The sequence below is a fragment of the Myxine glutinosa genome, chromosome 5, assembly GCF_964187855.1.
Source record: "Myxine glutinosa chromosome 5, kmMyxGlut1.1, whole genome shotgun sequence".
NCBI lineage: Eukaryota > Metazoa > Chordata > Myxini > Myxiniformes > Myxinidae > Myxine > Myxine glutinosa.
The window spans coordinates 84,811,131-84,831,701 of NC_136265.1; the positions used below are offsets into that span (position 1 = coordinate 84,811,131).

General features: G+C 43.9%; 1 protein-coding gene across 1 annotated transcript in view; it reads left to right on the forward strand.

Annotated features, from left to right (window-relative positions):
* LOC137427397 (uncharacterized) overlaps positions 1-20,529 on the forward strand; it is a 40,786-nt gene extending 20,257 nt beyond the window's left edge. The window contains exon 4 of the mRNA XM_078778313.1: positions 16,526-20,529. Coding sequence (XP_078634439.1) covers positions 16,526-17,301 — 776 coding nt within the window. The 3' untranslated portion in view covers positions 17,302-20,529. The remainder of the gene's footprint in view (positions 1-16,525) is intronic.
* The last annotated feature ends 42 nt before the right edge of the window (positions 20,530-20,571 follow it).

Genomic DNA, 20,571 nt, shown 5'->3' on the forward strand with positions numbered 1-20,571 from the left:
CAAGAAAACTCCTTACCATCCACCAAATGTTTTACAAAAAGCAGTGCATCCTGAGAATGTAGGGAGGTACAAAAAATAATTGGATAGAGTGGGGATAGGCCAAGAAGGCTCATTAGAATGGCTAAGAGATCAGCTCAACTGGGTCGGAGAACTTGATGATAAACTGATAATACGGTCTTCTAATGGGCAATCTCTTCTGTTATCTTACTATAATTCAACAAATGTCTGTCTGTCTGTCTGTCTGTCCGTCTGTTCCCAGGTACCGCAAAAACGGCTGAACCGATCGCAACAAAATTTTGGGTGGGTAATCCTGGGACCCCGTGGAGTAAAATAGGCTATATTGTTTTTCCCAATTTTTCCAATTTCCAATTTTTCCAATTTTCAAATTTTTCCAAACACAATGGAATAATATTTACCAACATGAACAGTGATGTGGCTTTTATTGAAATTCTACAAATACTGTTGATATTTTGATGATTTGCGTGTGATATGATTTAATGGATATTTATATAAATCGTTTAAAATAAAAAAAACAGCCTTCAATTTCTGATATTTTGCCTTTTTATTTGGGCCTCCCAACTGAAGCCCCGCCCATAGGGCAGGTACCGTTGCTAATTAATGTAATACAAACTGTGGTCCAAAGAATAAAATAATCTGTTTGTGCCATAATACCTCACCTGGCCGATATGCCACGGCCTCACCTGGCCGATATGCCACGTAACATTACATATTATTACATATATGGGACCACACAGGATAGTGAGTGGATCATGAAATCAATAGTATTACTGTACAAAACCATGAAAGCAATAGTACTACTGTAGAAAACTATGAAACCACGAAATGTGACGTGTTGTAATGATGTTTAGTCTCAGTGAAGGCACGCTGAGTTATAAGAAACATTCTCTGTGACTTGGCATGCCTGGTGTATTCGAATGGTTCATCTCAAGTATTTAAAAAGTTAGACTCATAGCAAAGGGTCTTGACAGTCTAATGAGGTCTGAAGGATCTTTTTTAATCCAGTCAATTAATAGTCTTTTTCAGACCTTTTAATACCCTTTTGACACTTAAGACCCCTTTGACCTTTCAACCCTTTTTAGAAGTTTTAAAACCCTTCAGACCCCTTCAGACAATCCCTGGTGTTGGGCTAGCGGCTAGGGTGCCAGCTTAGGATCCAAGGATCCTGGGTTCGAATCCCGGTCGATCGCTGAATTAACGCCAGGGGGGTTGACTCAGCCTGTCATCCTTCCGAGGTCGGCGAATTGAGTACCAGTACACTGGTAATTCCCTGTTTATCGTAAAAAGGCGACAAACAGGGTTGGCGGCAGGAAGGGCATCCGGCCGTAAAACATTGCTTCAAAAAGGGGACCAAAAAAACAACAACAACCACGGTCCCCGAAAAGGCCAACCCCCGCTTTGCGGGGAAAAATGGCCTCTAAACGGTTTTTAAAAATTTTATTTTTAGACAATCGAGACCCTTTAGACTTTAAATTACACCCTTGAGACCCCATAGACCTTTAAAACCCTTTATACACTTTAAACCTCTTTAGACCTTTTCAGACTTTTTGGCCTTTACACATTTTGACCATTACATCAGACCTTTACCCTTTAGACCAAGTAGAGCTTTCTTTTGTAATCGATGAACTTTCATTTCGTAAATCCTTCCATTTATTTGCCACACAAAATACAATAAAATAAGTCCTGGTAATGGTCTGCAATGTGATTTCTCTTTCAAGTTATTACCCCGCGCACGTGAAGCTAAAATCGGTGTTAAGCAATTGGTTTGTGTCCGTCTGTTCATCTTATGATCATCGGTTTATGATTGAGGAACAACTTATTTCAATGTAATGTTATATTTTTAACATTAATAGGAATTTTGAACATTAATAGGAATTTTGAACATGAATAGGAAGGCAGGTCTTTCATTTTAACATACTTCGAGTTTTAAATAATCCAATTGCACATGTGCAGAGAGGAGTTAAATAATATTGTCGCGTCCGTGGCCGATGAACACCAGCCTTGGACAGATAGCCGGACGGTCTTTACTTTCCAAGGCAAACGGCCGAATAATGGCGGTTGTCTTCATGGCACGCACGGGAGGGACTGCTATTTCGCTACTTTGAGGGACCCTCCATGCAGACACAAAAACACACAAGGGGAAAGATAAAATAAAATAAATGGTTTATTTTAGTCGGCCGGCACTCAGCTTGCTCAACGAGGTCATTGAATGAAGTCGGCAGTACAGGGTGGCCAAGTCCAACGCTTCCCACGCCTGAGCCCAATGTGGCGCCAAGCCGCCAACTGCGATACTCACAGAGCCATCGAGTGAGCTGTGAAGACTGCCCTCTTTTTGCTCCCTCTCTCTGTCCGAAGCACGAAGAGCCCCGCAAACCACCGCCTTATTGCTCCTCTTCATGATCGCAAAAGGTCTACAAAAGCTCCGGAAATTCTCCTCATAGGCGCGCACGAGACCAAAAAGCGACCGCCAGGGACAAAAGCCAGATTGAGAGAGAGAGAGTCTTCTTCTTCTTCCTGCTCTCGAACCTTCTAGCTCTGACGCCACTCTGCCCAATCGCTGAGCTCTCTTGAAACACCCCATGGTCTTGCTTGACCAATGACGAAGCTTGGGGCGCGGCCTGTTGGTTACGATCCCTGGGAGGCGGGGTTTAGCCCGACCAGGAATGTTCTGTAGTTCTGTTGGCAGTTATGTCGGTTATTGTTGGTTAAAGGGAGGTTGTTGTTGTAACGAGGGTTTTATGGCCAGCCTTGTTACCCTCGCCAGAGGAGAGGGTATTGCATTTGAGTCCGTTTGTTACTCGCTGGAATAGATTCCGGCAAGTATGTTGGTTGGTTGGTTTGTCTGTTTGTCTGTCTGTCTGTTTGTGCACAGTACTACGTCTACATCGTTGCACATAGCATCGCCATACTTTACACACATATTTGCCTTGCCCTGGAATAGACTGTGCCCAATTTTTAACTCTCTAGGCCCAAGGTCAAGCTCAAGGTCACCCAAAACGTGAAAATCGTGACCGCAGCGTAAAGCCGGGGCGAGGCGGAGTGATACAGCAGAAGGATTTGATAGTTTAAATGAAGCCGCGATGAGGCGGATTTTCATTGGGACCATTATCCTGATTTTGTTACCTCCGCCACCAAAGGTGGATGGAGGTTATGTTTTCACCTCTGTCTGTTTGTCCGTTTGTTACTTGCCGGAATATATTTGCCGGAATAGATTTTGGGTGGTGAGGGGGCTTGAAGCCAGATTTTAATCTTACAGCTGCCATGTTGGTGCTCGCCGTCACTGCGATGCGAAGCGAAACACGCCTCAGAGCTGTCACATTCACAATCGCTATGTCGTATGTACTCCCGATACGTGTTTCCTTCATTGTAAAAACTACCAAGTCAACAGTTAAAAGGATTTTGAGCCGATAGGTGTTACGGCCTTGGCAAGATCGATGGAGACAGCTCTGTTAGTGTATACACCGCCCAAATAGCTATGTGGAATTCTCTCACATAGAGATTAAACCCACGTCGTTTGAACTTTGGCAGAGGTCATGATTTACTTTTAATGATGTTTATATACAAATCAAAAAGAAGATAATTGCTTTTGGGTTGTCCTTTCCGCATATCTCGTGGGATTGTGAATTGGAGAGACGACCATGATGGCGGGGAGTGGGTTGGCATTCTCTCAAGCAGGAATTCAACCCAGGTCCTTATGTATTATTATTTTGATCCAAAATGGCCGATTAAAAAAAAGTACATTCCGGCAAGTCCTCGGTCTCTGACTGATTTTTCATTTGTCTGTTTGTTTGTCCGCACAGAATAAATATGATTTTCTCTGCAACCGTTGGTCCGATTGCAGGAAATTTTCACCATAGGTGCAACTCCACCTTTAGAGTTAAAAAAAAATAAAAAATAATGACGTCATAGGTCACGTGGTATTACCGCCATCTTGGAAAAAACAAAAAACTTTGCACCTCTATATCTCTGAAAGCACTGCATAGAAAAAATTGAGACATGGCTCATTGTAAAAAGCTCTCCATGGGGAATAACATATGTTAATGATGATGTCATAGGTGCCTCCATTATCCGATCAAGATGAAATTTTTTGAGCATCATCTCGGGATAAATTGGTGGAGAAAAAAAAAGAAACGATGACGTCATTGGTCATGTGGTTCGGCTGCCATATTTGTTTTAACACAAAAGCATTAAATAACACTGAAAATACGTCCTGGCGAGCGTCTGCAATCTTTGATTGTTCTTTCTTGTTGTAGTTGTAAAAAAACTTCGGGAAAAGCCACAGGAGGCAATCACAAACTGGAGGAAAATTAATTTTAATTCTTACCTAATTAACATAGCTCCACCACCCGTGTGAAGACACATAAACAATCTTAAGCTCCAGTTTCCTTACTTAATACATCGAGATGTCTCCTATGCATCCACGATCCATGCTAATACTACACAATCCTACCTCCACTATGGTATCTCATCATCTTCCCCCACAAACGTAATACAGCCTCCCCCTCACCCCCTTAATTAGCCCATTAAATAAATTAGGAGGGGCTGTGGGAAGTGAGCCGTAGCTAACTTACCGGTTCTCCTTAACGTTCTGCACCCCTTAAACCAACAAGTCGAAGATGTACAATACTTGGTTCCTCGCTCCTAACACCTGGGGCGGGTAGAAAAATGGTCAAAAACATGCAGGCCTACCTTAGCAGACAATGAAGTTATTCAATTTACAATTACCACGATTGACCACGTGCCCCATTGGATGTCATCTCCTCCAGCTGTCAGCTGAGCCCAAATACCCAATTCTGAGTCTACCTATCCATAGCACATTTCAAGTTGCATGGGACCGAGTGGAACATTCCCTCATTCACCCATATTCAACAACAATCACCACACAATTATTACAATAATCCTCATATTCCCTGCAAGACCATGGCTTAACTCTTATTACACACCGTGTGATCCTCAATTAGGCAGCGGGGAGGTACCTGTACAACCAAGATAGTGGGGGTGCTTCAGGCTGTGGTGCCCGCAGTCCAAAACAAGTCACTCTACTTTATGACTTATTCGCCCCCGCCCTTTTCAACTATTCGGTTACTGACAGCTAAACAGCTCCTTTGCTGTATGTCCCGCCAGGGAGAGTCTCCGCACCATCCAGGCTCCCTTGGCCTCAGGCTCCCATGGCCTCTTCCGGGTCGCCAGGGGTCTCGATACCCTCTGGTTGCCAAACCAGACACCCCTTCAACTCGACCCCATTTCCAGACACCACCGGCTGCCAGGGACAAATTACCTCAGGGGAGCCACAGTCACCCCGTTCCTCCTGAGATTGATCCATTCATGCGGACACACACACCTTCTCCACCCACAAAGTCATTTCCTCTCCCACTGCCATTCAATTCTCAACCGCTGTAATGCAACGATGGTGATTGTGTTCCTACACTGCCATGGCCTGTATACATGTTGCTCATTTACACACCAATCATTTGCACACTCACAAACCACAATTCTTTATCAACCACACACTTAATTTTTTAACCCTTTCCACTCAATCCACATGCTTGGCTCTCATGGCCACTCTTGCCCGTTACCCATACCAATTCGCCAACTCACCTGCATACTCCCAAACACAAAGCATGGTGAATCGTGACAATGGGGAAAGGTAAATTTAACACAAATACAATTCCACTGGGGTGCACGCTCAATCAGGGTGCCTGCAACAGTCAACCTCATATCTCCCATTCCTATCAAACCCAGGGCTCTCTTCCAAAACCGAGAGCCGATAAATCATGACGGACCATCTGTGGAAGATCATGCGACTCTCACCAGGCATTTCCCAATCACACCATCATGTTCCACAGATGCTCCAATGGTTGTCCAGTGGGCTTTACTCATACCCACCCAGCCCATGCGGTCCGACCCGCGTCCATTGACCAGCACAGCATGGTAGGTCATCACATGATGGCTGCCCCAGAGTCTCAGGGAGAGGCTGCCAGGCCGCATGCTTGGGCGGTCACCACATCAGGCCTTTATTGGCCCTCCGTGGTGCCGCCACCAAAGCGTGACCCATAATACCTCCACCTAGTGGTCCTCATGGTGCACCATGGTGGGTGCCAGTGAGGAACCACCTCGGACTCCCCCGGAGGTCTCAACCTCCTCCAGGGTCCGGTGACCCTGCCGGCCCAAGACACTCTCTCAGGCGGCACCCCGATGGATCAGGGATGCCACACTCCACCAGACACCCCATGAGGCCCGGGTCATGCCACAGCACTTGTGGTCGGACCCCACATCCAAAATCCTGCCAGCGCAACTCCCCGGCTGCCTGGCACAACCCTCCCCATGAGGAATCCTGGCACAACCCTCCCCATGAGGAATCTCCTGTGATGAAGCTAACTCCGAGGGCCTTTCACTCACTCACCGCAGGCAGGTTGGTGGTCTTTCTGTCTTCTACCGACTCCTCTCCGGCCTTGCTCCCCCAGCTCTCTCTGTGCTCTGTCCCCCAAATATTCCTACGGGTCGCACTAGATCTGCCAGCAACCCTCTTATGGTTAAACTGCCAAAATCTAGGCTCTATGCTCACCTTCACTCTTTCATTCCCCTTTTCTCCCGCCTCTGGAACAAACTCCCCCACTCCCTTCAATCCCACTCCTCCCTCCAGGTCTTTAAAACAGCTGTTCACCACCATCTCTTATCTTCCCCCATCCAAAACCTTGATCTTTTCTACCCCCGCTAATTCACCCCAGATACACTTTTTTGAAATTCCAACTTCTTTCCTGGAAGTCCTTGCAGTGTCCATATGTTTTATACCTCTCCCACCTCCCCCCAAGCCCTCTCCCTCCCACAGTTCTCTCGATGTCCCTGCTCTCAAATGTTGTGTTTGTGTCCTTCCCCTCTCTCCCCAACTTGTCTACCGCTCCCCTTATTTTGTGTTTTATGTGTCGGTTTGACTTTTTGTGTGATTAATGTTAGCTCTTTCACGAGCCTCGATCTTGTATACAAAAAAAAAAAAAGAAAAAAAAAAAAGAAGTCCGGTAGGCCCAACGCTGCAGCATTTGCCAAAGCCTTTTTGAGGTACTCAAAACTATGTAATTGTTTTTCACTCCACCCCACCTGTACTGGTGCGTCCTTAAGCACCGCATCTTGCAAGAATCGCAAGACAGGTGCAAAGTCGGCTATCCATTCCCGGAAATATCCCACTGTCCCAAGAAACTGACGCATCTGACACTTCGTCCGCGGTTTCGGGATGTCCTGAATCACTTTGGTGTGTTCTTTGGTGAGTTCCCTCTCTCTTTTTCTCAAAGTGTGGCCCAGATAAATTACACTGGGCTCACAGAACTGTAATTTATCCATCTTAACTTTGTGGCCCTTCTCCCCAAGCGCCATTAATAAGGCGATTGTGTCTGTCAAACATCCCTCCTTGGTGGTTGAGCAGATCAACAAGTCGTCGATGTACTGAATTAACGTCGAGTGTGCCGGCAGTACCACATCCGCCAAGTCTTGCTGCAACGCCCGGGAAAACAATGTTGGACTGTCGCAAATCCTTGGGGCAAGGCGGTCCACGTATATTATTGACCCTCACACGTGAATGCAAACAAAAATTGAGAGTCTGGATGGACCGGGACACTAAAGAAAGCGGCACACAGATCGATCACTGAAAACCATTCTGCCTCCAAAGGCACTGTAGTAAGAATAGTGGCTGGTTTTGGGACTATAGCGGCGATTCCTTCATTGAATTTATTCACTGCTCTAAGATCTTGAACAAAACGCCACAAGCGACTTCAGTAAGTCGGCAATTAACGGGGCAATACCCTTTGAGGCCTTTGGTCTCATGGGGGTATTGGCGTACCTTAGGGTAGGGTCCAGCCCTACCAATGGTGACTCGAACGGGCGCAGCTTGGTGGATTCTCCCGACGTCATTATCATGCGTTCTCCACAGTCGCGAATGCACCTGTTTCAACCGCTCCCATTTTCCATCTGTGGAGTCTTGCGGTACCTTTTTCTCAAAGGACTGCAACGTGACCTGCTCAAACACTCCCATTATTCTCGGCCATTTTCCCGCCCAGCAATACCCTTGCTGGTTTACCAACTTAGTGAGAGTTCCCCAATCGGCAAATGTGGTTTCACCTGTCCAATCTTGTTTTAATCTAGGGATCATCGGCCCTATCCTGTTCCGGTCGATGGCCCATCACATTTATTATTGAAACATGTGGCACCGAATGATTTCGAAGTTGTGTTAATTCCAATTGCGATGATGTAAGCTCCACCTCGACCCCAATCCCTTCTTGTCCAATCCACACGTTTTCCAGGGTCAAATTGGACTGACACCCTAACTCTCCCTCCATTTTGCCTGCATAGTCCTCGTTCGTTCCATCCGAGTCATAACATGCTGTGCAATGCAATGGATCAGATATTTGCGCAAGATCAATTTGCTGTTTTTCCATCCATTCTCGAATCCTGTCAATCTCCATTACCTGCTGTACTGCATGTTCAATTATTTCTCTGACATCAGGATAAATTATTCTCCACCACCATATCTCTGGGGCGGACCGCATTAGCATGCATAAAACCTATGACCTATTCTCATAAGGCATCTCTCAATACACACCATCTTGGGAACAGTGCACTACACAGCCCAATTTGCACAGCAAATCTAGTCCTGACAGATTTACCGGAGTATTTGCAGCCAAGAGGAAGGCGTGTCTCTCCTCTGAAGACCCACATTGTATTTTTAGTTCCTCAGATAACGGAACATTTTCGCTGTGCCCGGACACCCCAATTATTTTTTTTATCTCCTTACCTGATCTTGGCACGCCAGGTAGGGCATCTGCTCTGATGGTCGAGCGCGTCGCTCCGGTATCTACTAAAAATTGCATTGGCTTGCCATTGATCTTTAGATTATAGGTCGGCTCATCTGAAGGGACCTTTGTCAGCAGGGAGCAGATGGGGAGGGAGACGCCGCCCTGCTCCAGTCAACATTGTTGTGGACCAGGGGGGCACAAGATGCCCTTTTTCTGCATACCTCCCCTCCTCTGCCTCTGGCCACCCTGTTTTCTCCTTGGGCAGTTTCGTTACCAATGTCCCACCTGTCCACACAGGAAGCATGCTCCGAATGGCACAGGTGGCACGGAGGGCATCACTTGCCCTGGTACCTGCGCCCCCCACTGCAGGGGCAGCTCGGGGTATCCTCTCCTGGCCTTATTACGTGGGGCCAACCTACCGCCTGTCCCACCTGTCCATTCCTGGCCCATACCCCCCGGCTGACACCCTAGGGTCTCTGTATCATCACTATCTGAGTCCTCCTGCTGTCTTTGCCAATATTTGGGGGCCCAACCTCCCCCCCATTCGCTCCTGTATCAACATCTGTAACATTTCTTCTTTTACCTCGACCTTGCGTTCCACCCTAGCTTGACATTGGTCAGCGGCTGCGCATAAATCCTGCGCTCCTGCGCATAAATTCTGTGCTCCTGCGCATAAATCCTGCGCTCCTGCGCATAAATCCAATCTCGCGTCACATATTTCAAATGCTTTTGAATAGGGAGTAAGGGTCCTTCCATTGCTCACAATTGCTTCGGGCCCAAAGTCACGTGTACACAATTTTATCCTCAACAAATCTCCGCACCTTGTCCGTTCGGTTCACTTTACATTCAAATCCGTGCCGGAGGTCACACCAAGACAGGATCTTTCACTCGATGCCGGAAAGTAACATGATTTACAGGGAAAATTCTCACCTTCTAGTCGGCGCCCAGACGACTTGCCGTCACGGAGCAGCGACACCGGTTCTCGCTCCTCCGAGTGAATCGCACCCTCGTTGCCAAGTTGTCGTGGATTCCCTAATCCCTTCTCCCAGGAATAAGCACCTTCTCAATGACTCGGACCAAGTGTACAAGAGATTTATTGATCTAGATAAGATTATTAACATGCATGGGAGATATGGGCGCTTAAGCTAGTAGCACATTTTGGTTCTCATACAGCCAGAAACCAACAACATCTCGTTCGTTTCAACCCGTGTTCCATTTTATATACTTCAGAGATCAAGGACCTCAAAACATTTCCACAATTTCACAGACTGTTGCTTGGGAGAAGGATGGCCGGCAGGGGGCTCATGAGGAAGGAATGTTAACACAAGGTCAAACAAGGATGTTTTTCCACAGCTTCTCATAACCAGACAGCCAGACACTAGTGAGCCAAATGGGTCATATTGCCCCACCCCCCCATTAGCCTGAGATTCGAATGAAATCCCTTACAAAGGCTCTGAGAAATATGTCGAGTATAAAACTCGGCAGTTGAAAGACTTGATCTTTAATTAAAGCGAGAAAGAGGCTCTGGGCCAGAATAGTGCCGATCATTTATACCACATACTAAAGTCGGGTGTTGCTCAGTTTCACTGATGCTCACCCTGATGGTGTTGCTCAGTTTGCTTTAAAGTTTGGTTCGGTTTTTGTTGTTCTGATATGTGTTCTAATTTGATACTTCAGAAATAACCGTTTATGAAACATTTTGTTTTGCTTTGTTCTGATTATGAGTAATTGGAGGTTTGAAGTCTTTCAGGCTTATTTGTTGGGGGAGATGTTGTGGAAGTAAAGCTCATACATATGCAAATGAGGGACTGATGACATGTTCCTGTGACGTATGTATAATAAAGTAGTTCCATCATGCCTGCTCACTGCATGCATGTCTCTCGATCATTCTCGGGCTTTCGGATACTGTTATACCCACTTAGATACAACCCTGCTTTGATGCAACCCCGCTTTGATGCAACCCCGCTTTGATGCAACCCCGCTTTGATGCAACCCCGCTTTGATGCAACCCCGCTTTGATGAAACCACGCTTTGATGCAACCACGCTTTGATGCAACCACGCTTTGATGCAACCCAGCTTTGATAAACCCCGCTTTCATCAGACACACTTTGCTACAACCCCACTTTCATACAACCCCGCTTGGATGCAACCCCGCTTGGATGCAACCCCGCTTGGATGCAACCCCGCTTTGATGCAACCCAGCTTGGATACAACCCCGCTTTGATGCAACCCCGCTTTGATGCAACCCCGCTACAACCCCGCTTTGATGCAACCCCGCTTTGATGCAATTTCATTGAACACGCTTTCATTTTTTTTTTTTTTTTTTCCTTTGTCTTTCCCTCGCGGTCCCCATGTGCTGTTTTTGTCTTTCCCTCGCGGTCCCCATGTACTGTCTTTCCCTCGCGGTCCCCATGTACTGTCTTTGTCTTTCCCTCGCGGTCCCCATGTACTGTCTTTGTCTTTCCCTCGCGGTCCCTATGTGCTGTCTTTGTCTTTCCCTCGCGGTCCCCATGTGCTGTTTTTGTCTTTCCCTCGCGGTCCCCATGTACTGTCTTTCCCTCGCGGTCCCCATGTACTGTCTTTGTCTTTCCCTCGCGGTTGTCAGCTCTTTCACGAGCCTCGATTCAGTATAGAAAAAAAAAAAAAACAAAAAAAAAAAAACCCCGCTTTGATGAAACCACGCTTTGATGCAACCACGCTTTGATGCAACCCAGCTTTGATAAACCCCGCTTTCATCAGACACACTTTGCTACAACCCCACTTTCATACAACCACCCCGCTTTGATACAACCCTGCTTTCATTGGACACGCTTTGGTACAACGCCGATTTGTTACAACCTCGCTTTCATACAACCCCACTTTGATACAACCTTACTTTGATACAACCCCGCTTTGATATAACCTCGCTTTGAAACAACCTCACTTTGATACAACCCCGCTTTAATATAACCCCGCTTTCATTGGACACGCTTTCAAACAACCCCACTTTCATCAGACACACTTTGATACAACTCCACTTGGCTACAACCCTGCTTTCATTGGACACACTTTGATACAACCCCGCTTTCATTGGACATGCTTTGATACAACTCCGCTTTGTTACAACCTCGCTTTCATACAACCCCACTCTGATACAACCCCACTTTCATTGGACACGCTTTCATTGAACACGCTTTCATTGAACACGCTTTCATTGGACATGCTTTCTTTGGACACGCTTTCATTGGACACGCTTTCATTGGACATGCTTTCATTGGACAAGCTTTCATCCAACCCCGCTTTGATACAACCCAGCTTTCATCAGACATGCTTTCATCAGACATGCTTTGATACAACCCTGCTTTGATACAACCCCGCTTTCACCCTAGGCCCCAGGCACTATCCGACCCCACAAACGCAAAGCCAGCCAACTTTATTAAAAGTTAACGGATTTTGCCGGATTTTGTCACCGTTGAGTCTAAAGCTATATAAGCGACTTCACAAAATACCCATGGATATGAGATTGTAGCTGAGATGAGGGTGTGAGGACATTTGGTACACAGCTTGCCTTAGCCTACCTGCTGTAATAATCAGCACACTCGCGTTAGCAGGCCAGCCACAACCTCATTATACATTCCAACAACCAACAATAGCATGCAGCGATATATATCGCATTGGTGGACATTTCCTGCACACATCGTTATTCACAGCACATAGCATGCATGGTTTTAGTACTGTCGGGGTATTTCAGTGGCTGTTTGACCAATTAAAAGTCATCAGCGGCTGCAAAACCCCCAACATTCCATGAAAAGTGAAAATAGAATTCAAATCCGAGTTAAGACAAGCACATATGGCCAGCCTGCACAAATTGCGCCAAGTGAAAAATTAAATAATTACCCACACGCCACCTGAGGTAACTCAGTCAAATGTTATCCGATTTGCACCGCTTTTTTGGTGCTGGGTGTTAACACTCTCTTGCAACTCCCAAATCCAAAAACCGAATTCAAATCCGAGTTGAAACAAACCCGTACGGCCAGCCTGCACGAATCGCTCCAAGTGAAAATTAAATAAATAACCACTCACAACCTGAGGTAACACAGTCAAAATTTATCCGATTTGCACCGGGTTTGTGGTGATCAGGTTAACACCCCCAAGCCACTACCAAATCCGAAAACCGAATTCAAATCCGAGCTGAAACAAGCCCGTATGGCCAGCCTGCATGAATCGCACCACGTGAAAATTAAATCAAAGACCCACTCGCGCCTGTGGTAACTCGGTCAAAATTCATCCGATTTGCACCGAGTTTGTGGTAGCCGGGTGTTAACACACTCTTGCGACTATCGAATCTGAAAATCGAATTCAAATCAGAGCCGAAACAAGCCCGTACGGCCAGCGTGCACGAATCGCGCCAAGTGAAAATTAAGGCACGGCTCTCGGCAAAGGTGCAATTTCTTTATTCGACGATAACTTTAAAACTACAAATCCTACAAACTTCCAACTTACCCTATTCTTCTCCTCGTGTTCTTATCCATCAAAATCACCAAGGGTATGTGAAGCTATGATGCAGGAAACCAATCGGTTACATGGCCTGAGAAAGAAAAGTGTTGCATTTCTTCTTCTTTCAACAATAACGACTTCTAGCTTCCAGACCGTACAACCAATCCTGTTGATATTTTAAAAACTTATTCCAGTTGATGAGAGCGACATTACATTAACGTTTCACGTCAATCAATGCAGCGGTTCAAGACATATAAGCTTTTTAAGATTTTCGTTCGATTACTTATTGTGGCCAAACCATGTGACTTATCAAAACCTCCCAAGTAACGTTTTAACGTCGCCACATGAGGAACATTTGTGTAAAGCTTCCACTCGATATCTTCAAAAATAAGGGAGGAGATAGGATTTAAATTTTATGCTTAAATGTCATAACTCCGAAACGATGCGACATACGACGTCATCATGTGCGAACCTTTTGTTTGTCATGGGGCATGCGATTGTGCATGCAAAGTTTGGGCTCGATCTGTTCAGCCGTTGTTGGGTTTGTGTTTTTCATGTGGAGAAAAATGGGTTTGTGTTTTTCACGAAAAACAATATGGTGGCCGAACCAAGTGACGTATGACGTCGACATTTTTTTGAACCAAATTTTTTGTAAACTATGGCTAGGTAAAAAAAAATCATATTAGTGGGAGCAAGGGATCTATTTGTTGAATTCTAACCTCATAACATTATCACTTTTAATATCCTAAATGAGCACATTTTGGTCCCATTGCAGAGTTCTTTAGAATGAGCCATGACTCAATTTTTCCCATTTAGCCATTTTGGAGATATAGAGGGCCAAAGTTGAAGGTATTTTCCAAGATGGCACCCATACCACGTGACCTATGACGTCCTAATTAGCAGTAAAAAAAAAATTCTGCATGTCTGGCCAATCACTTGGCAAAAATTTTGTGTCAATCGGACGAATGGTTGCTGAGAACTTTGATTTTAAAGTTTACAGACGTGAAAAATAGGGTGGAAGAACAAGAATAAGAAAAACTCTTGAAATAATAGTATAGTCAGGTTCACTATGTTTTTTCGTTCAAAATTTTTGGAGATTAGCAAAACTATACATTTTTGGAATATACACAGCATGAGGAATCCAAAAATTAATGTTGGCATTTGCGTAGACACCTTTGCGAAAATAACACTCAGGACAGTGATGAAGATCTGTAAAAGCATATTCCTGAACGGTATAGACCTCGTAGATCCTGTGTATAGGACTTATAGTTCAATCTGATACTAACAAGGCTGCTTTCTTGCTTTATAAACCCATAGCTATAACTTCAAAGCTCTTGCAATATCATGTATTATGTAATACAGTTATATCACAAATATAAAGACAATGGTTTTCAATTACCTTTGTGTGTTGCTTTTCTATAATCCTGAGCACTATTTTGAGGCCTTTATTTGATTCCTTGACCCAGAAAACATAGGATTAGCATATTTAATTAAGTTTCTAGGTTGACTAGAAGCCGAGATCGCGCAAAATATGTATTTTATGGTGGCCATTTTGAAAATCCAAAATCTGTGTCTGTGCAAATGCCAACATTGATTTTCGGATTCTCCATGCTCTGATGATTCCAAAAATGTATAGGTTTGCTAATCTCCCAAAATTTTGAACGAAATTATATTTGTTAACATAGTGAACTTGACCAATAGGTATTCCTCTACATTACATGTAGAGGAAACCTAATAAATGGTTTCTTTTAGTCGGCCAGCACTCAGCTTGCTCAATGAGATCGTTGAATGAAGACGGCAGTACAGGGTGGCCAAGTCCAACGCTTCCCGTGCCTGAGCTCTCAATATGGCGCCAAGCCGACGACGGCGATGCACACAGAGCTGTCGAGCGAGCTGTGAAGGCGGTCCTCTTTTTGCGCCCTCTCTCCGTCTGAAGCGCCAAGAGCCCCGCAAAAAATCCACAAGAGCTACAGAAAGTGTCCTCAAGGGAGCACACGAGACCAAAAAGCGACCGCCAGGGACAAAAGCCAGACTGAGAGAGAGAGTCTTCTTCTTCTTCCTGCTCTCGAACCTTCAAGCTTTGACGTCAGTCTGTCCCATCGCCGAGCTCTCTCGAAACATCCCATGGTCTTACTTGACCAATGATGAAGCTCGGGGCGCGGCCTGGCAGTTACGATCCCTGGGAGGCGGGGTTTAGCCCGATCAGGAATGTTCTGTGGATCTGTCGGCAGTTATGTCGGTTATTGTTGGTTAATGGGAGGTTGTTGTTGTAACGAGGGTTTTATGGCCGGCCTTGTAGTTGTAAAAAAAAAAAAAAAAAGTACGGAAAAGCCACAGGAGGCAATCACAAACTGGGGGAAGACTAACTTTAATCCCTACCTAGTTAACATAGCTCCACCCCCCGTGTGAAGACATAAAAAATCTTAAGCTCCAGTTTCCCTACTTAATACATTGAGATGTCTCCGATGCGTCCATGGTCCATGCTAATACTATACAATCCTACCTGCACTATGGTATCTCATCATCTACCCCCACAAACGTAACAATATTTTTACTCTGCCTGTTTGTCAGTCAAACAAAATTGAAAATCATTCTAAACAGGAAGCTTACTGTTTTGAAGGACCTTATTAAGGAAACAAACAACAGGCATGAATAGCTCATGCAATGTGTAAGATAGGGTGATATACATGGAATTAATTTATTTCTTCATATTTTACAATCTTTATACGATCTTTATTTTAATTAAATTGATTTATAGCCTTGAGCAATGTGGAACACAAATTGCCTTCTTAATACTTCCAAGATCATACAGTTTTGTAGTACTTGGACATGTTAAATAGGTTGATGTATAAGGGTGGTGCATACGACTTTGGGATTTTTGGGGGGATTTTTTTTTTTAGTGAAACTTTGGGATTTTTTTAAACGATATTTAAAATCAAAATTTTATTCAAATTTAAGTGTGTCGTTCAACACTGCATGGGGTATCATGTTCTATGAACTCTCGTTTACTTAAGCAATTTGTTCCACGTGCATTTGCAAAATAAATCAATTTACAGTTACAAACACAAATGACCTATCGCTGATAAAAATTGGATAAATTCAACCTAAAGTATGAATATCTTGGGAAAAATCCAAACTTTATATTTCCATCAAGAATATTTTTTGTTTGTGTGTGTTTGTCAGAATGATATCATGAGTATGGAATAAAATCACATTTTTTGTTGGTCATGTAATGTTGTATTTACAGGTGGATCCATTGAATCTACAAGTGAGACTGAACCAACTTTCATGAACAGTGCAGACTCACGCCCACAGGACTCGCCAACTGAAACACACGAGAGAACCTTTTACAAACACAACAAAACGAAAAATGAATTGTTTGCACGTAATAATTCACACCAGACTCACAAGGGAGAGAAAGATGAACGCCCATACAAATGCAAAATTTGTGGAAAATCATTCAATCGATCATCCAGCCTTACTTGGCACGTGAAAATTCACAATGATGAACGCCCATACAAATGTAGAAGTTGTGGAAAATCTTTTAATCGATCATCCAGCCTTACTAGGCACATGACAGTTCACAATGGCGAACGCCCATACAAATGTAGAAGTTGTGGAAAATCTTTTAATCGATCATCCAGCCTTACCAGGCACATGAAAATTCACAATGATGAACGCCCATACAAATGCACAAGTTGTGGAAAATCTTTTAATCAGGCATCCCACCTTAGGCCACACATGACAATTCACAATGGTGAATGCCCATACAAATGCTCAAGTTGTGGAAAATCTTTTAATCGATCATCCACTCTTAAAACACACATGAGAATTCACAATGGTGAACGCCCATACAAATGCACATGTTGTGGAAAATCTTTTAATCAGTCATCCCACCTTAGGCCACACATGACAATTCACAATGGTGAACGCCCATACAAATGCACAAGTTGTGGAAAATCTTTTAATCGATCATCCACTCTTAAAATACACGTGAGAATTCACAATGGTGAACGCCCATAGAAATGCACAGTTTGTGGAAAATCTTTTAATCTGTCATCCACCTTAAAACACACATGAGAATTCACAATGGTGAGCTCCAATACAAATGCTGAATTTCTGGAAAATCTTATAGTCAGGCAGCCAAACTTTAAAACACCCATGATAATTCGCAATAGAGAATAGATAATCCACTTTGAAGGAAAGATTGAAATCCCAGTGGTTAAAATATGACGTGGTATCTTACAAGGTGACAGCCTTCCTGTTTTGTCTGGCACTGGACCAACTGGATAACCTCGATGAACAAGGACATGGATACAATCTAACATGCAACAGAAAGGACGATCTAAAACTGCACCGAATGATAACAAATTGGCAGATCAACTCAAACTTGTTAAGTTGTACTTGGAGGACATTCAAATGGAAATTGGTCTTGACAAATGCACCAAATACACATTTCTATCTGGTAAAACAAAAAGAACACACAATATCTCAATCGATGAAAGTACAACAATACAGGAAATGGAAAACGAAGTATCATACAAATAGCTCGGAATAGAAGAAGGTCCACAGGTACAACACAACACAACACAAAGACTAATTCTGAAGTCATTCCTCTGTCCAATGAACAAAATCAAAGCTATAAACGAACTTGCAATACCGGTATTCCAGTATAGCTGTACAATTATAAACTGGCCACAATTGGAGATCAACAACTTAGACACCAAAACAACGAAACTTCTAACTATTCACAAGATATTCTACAAAAACCAATACAATCTGAGGTTTTACTTGCCGAGACGTGAATGAGAAGGCGGTCTGATGTAGCGTAAGAAAGTGCACAGAACAGCATGTGTAGGACTGGCGAAGTATGTGAAAAGCTCAACAGACTATCGATTGAGATTTGTGCACGAGCACGAAAACACCAAATCAGAAAAGGGATCCTTAATCCATTTAGCTACAAACTTTCAAAAACACGTGCAAGTGCAGGATACTACACACGAAAACGAAACAGAAACAAATACAGCCCCAATGATCGCAAAGAAGAAAAAGGAAAATTACAAAAAGAAATATCAGCAGATATACGTTGACAAATGGGAGAATGAGAAAAGAGCAGGAAGATTCAAAAAAGAGTTTGACAGAAAATGGATCAACAAGGAATGCTCGTTGGAATGGCTAAGAAGAAGTCAAATTAATTGGGATGGAGAACAAGTCGTAAATGCCCAAGATCAGGGACATGACATCAATGGCTTTCAGAAAATTGTGCGATTGAGCCATTCTGACTTTGTGGAGTTTTGTGGAGTAGAAACAGAAAGTACCAGTCACCTCCTTTCAGGATAAAAAAAAGAAGCTAATATCAGAACAGTTGTACACAGAAAGACATGATGGCATCTGCAGAGTAATCCACTGGCACATCTGTAAACATTTCAATATTCTGGTTCCAGAACAATCATGGAAACACAAACCAAACTTGATCCTTAAAAATGAACAGAGTGCTCACGCATGCCAAGATGATTCCATCAAGTGTAGACATTGTGTCTGGACATTGAGCTCAAACACAAAAAGGAAAGGCAGCACTGTTGATTGAGGTTTTGGTTCCCAATGACTTTGAACTGAAAGTTTCAGAAACCAAGAATATGCTCAAATACCAGGATCTGAAAAACGAAGTCAAGAGGTCTTGGAAATTGAAGAAAGCTGAAATTGTACCAATGATAGTCGGAGCAACAGGGATGATCAAGAAAACCCTTACCAATCACTTAAAAAGCATTCCGGGGAACAAAGGAGCTGCAGGTGGAGGCTGTCAGAGGTTCAGTGAAGATTCTAAAAAGAGTCCTTGGAACAAAGCTATGAGAACGAAGTTTCACAATCTGGTTCATGAATAATGCTCCTTTACCGAAAAAGGAGGTGGAGATTTTGAGTTCTGGGAGAACTTCCTCCCACCTCCTAAAACCCACATATGGGGATAACAACCAACATGGTTGCCTGTACAAATGCAGTTTGTAGAGAATATTTTGATCGGTCATGCCACCTGAAAAAGCACGTGGAAATGCACAACAGAGAACAAGGAGATTACCAACAATGAGAATGTCCATGCAAATGTAAAATTTGTGGAAAGACCTTCATTAAATCATGTGAGCTCATGAAACCATTTTTTTTTTTCATTTTGCTTTTTTATACGTAGTCGAGGCTTGCAGAAGAGATAGAGGCAGACGAGGACAAACAATGGGTGTGGGGATGAATGATAGGCAGGAGAGGATGCATAGGGTGGACAAGATAGATATAGAAGAGAGATAAATTTCTGAAGCTCAGGAATAGGACTGGACCCAGAATAAAATTTTTAGACAATCTTTTAATCGGTCATCCCAACTGAAGAAGCATGTGAAAAATTACTTGATAATTCACACAAGACAATTGTCCACACTGATGCGCAATTTGCGAAAAGTCATTCACGCAATCATCCCACTCTAAAACACACAAGCACACACACATCCTCCCACTCCCAACCCGAAGGCATCAATCCCCTCTCCACTTCAAGCCTTCAAACCTCTCCCCCACCACAACTCCTCAACTCCCCCTTCCAAATCTGTCCTATGTTTACTCCCCCCCCCCCCCCCACCCCCTCTCATGTCTATCGATTCTCATCCTATACTCACGCTCATAAAATCAAAATGGGCATTCCTACATCGAAACAGCGGAATATTTAACACTTTCTGCTCCCCTATCATACTATCACCGACTTCACAGAAAACTCGCAATTTTAAGACAAAATAATGTTAATAATAGCAAGGACCCATATCACCTCTGCGTTAAAAATGCTGCTTGAGAGAATGCCACAGAGTTATTTGGGCGGTGTATAAATAACAGAAGACTGCCTTGATCGCTGAGGCCTATCTTCACAAGGCCCATGACACCGAGCGGCTCAAAATCCTTTTAAATGTCACGTCATTCTACACTGAAGGGAAGGCTTATCAGGAGGGCATGGCGATTGTGAATGTGACGACTTTGACCTCGCATCAACAACATGGCGGCCCAAGTACAGAAATTGTGGGTTGAGTCAGGTGAACTGTCCAACCAATGCATGGAACCCATATGCACGCACACACACATGGCTCCTTTTACAGATACAGTAGAGATATTTTATAGATACATACATACAGTGCCTTCAGAAAGTAATCACACCCCTTGGCCTTTTTTCACATTTTGTGTTACAGCCTGAATTTAACATCGATTAAACTGCGATTTTTTTTGTCACTGGTCTGCACATAATACCCCATAATGTCAAAGTGGAATTTT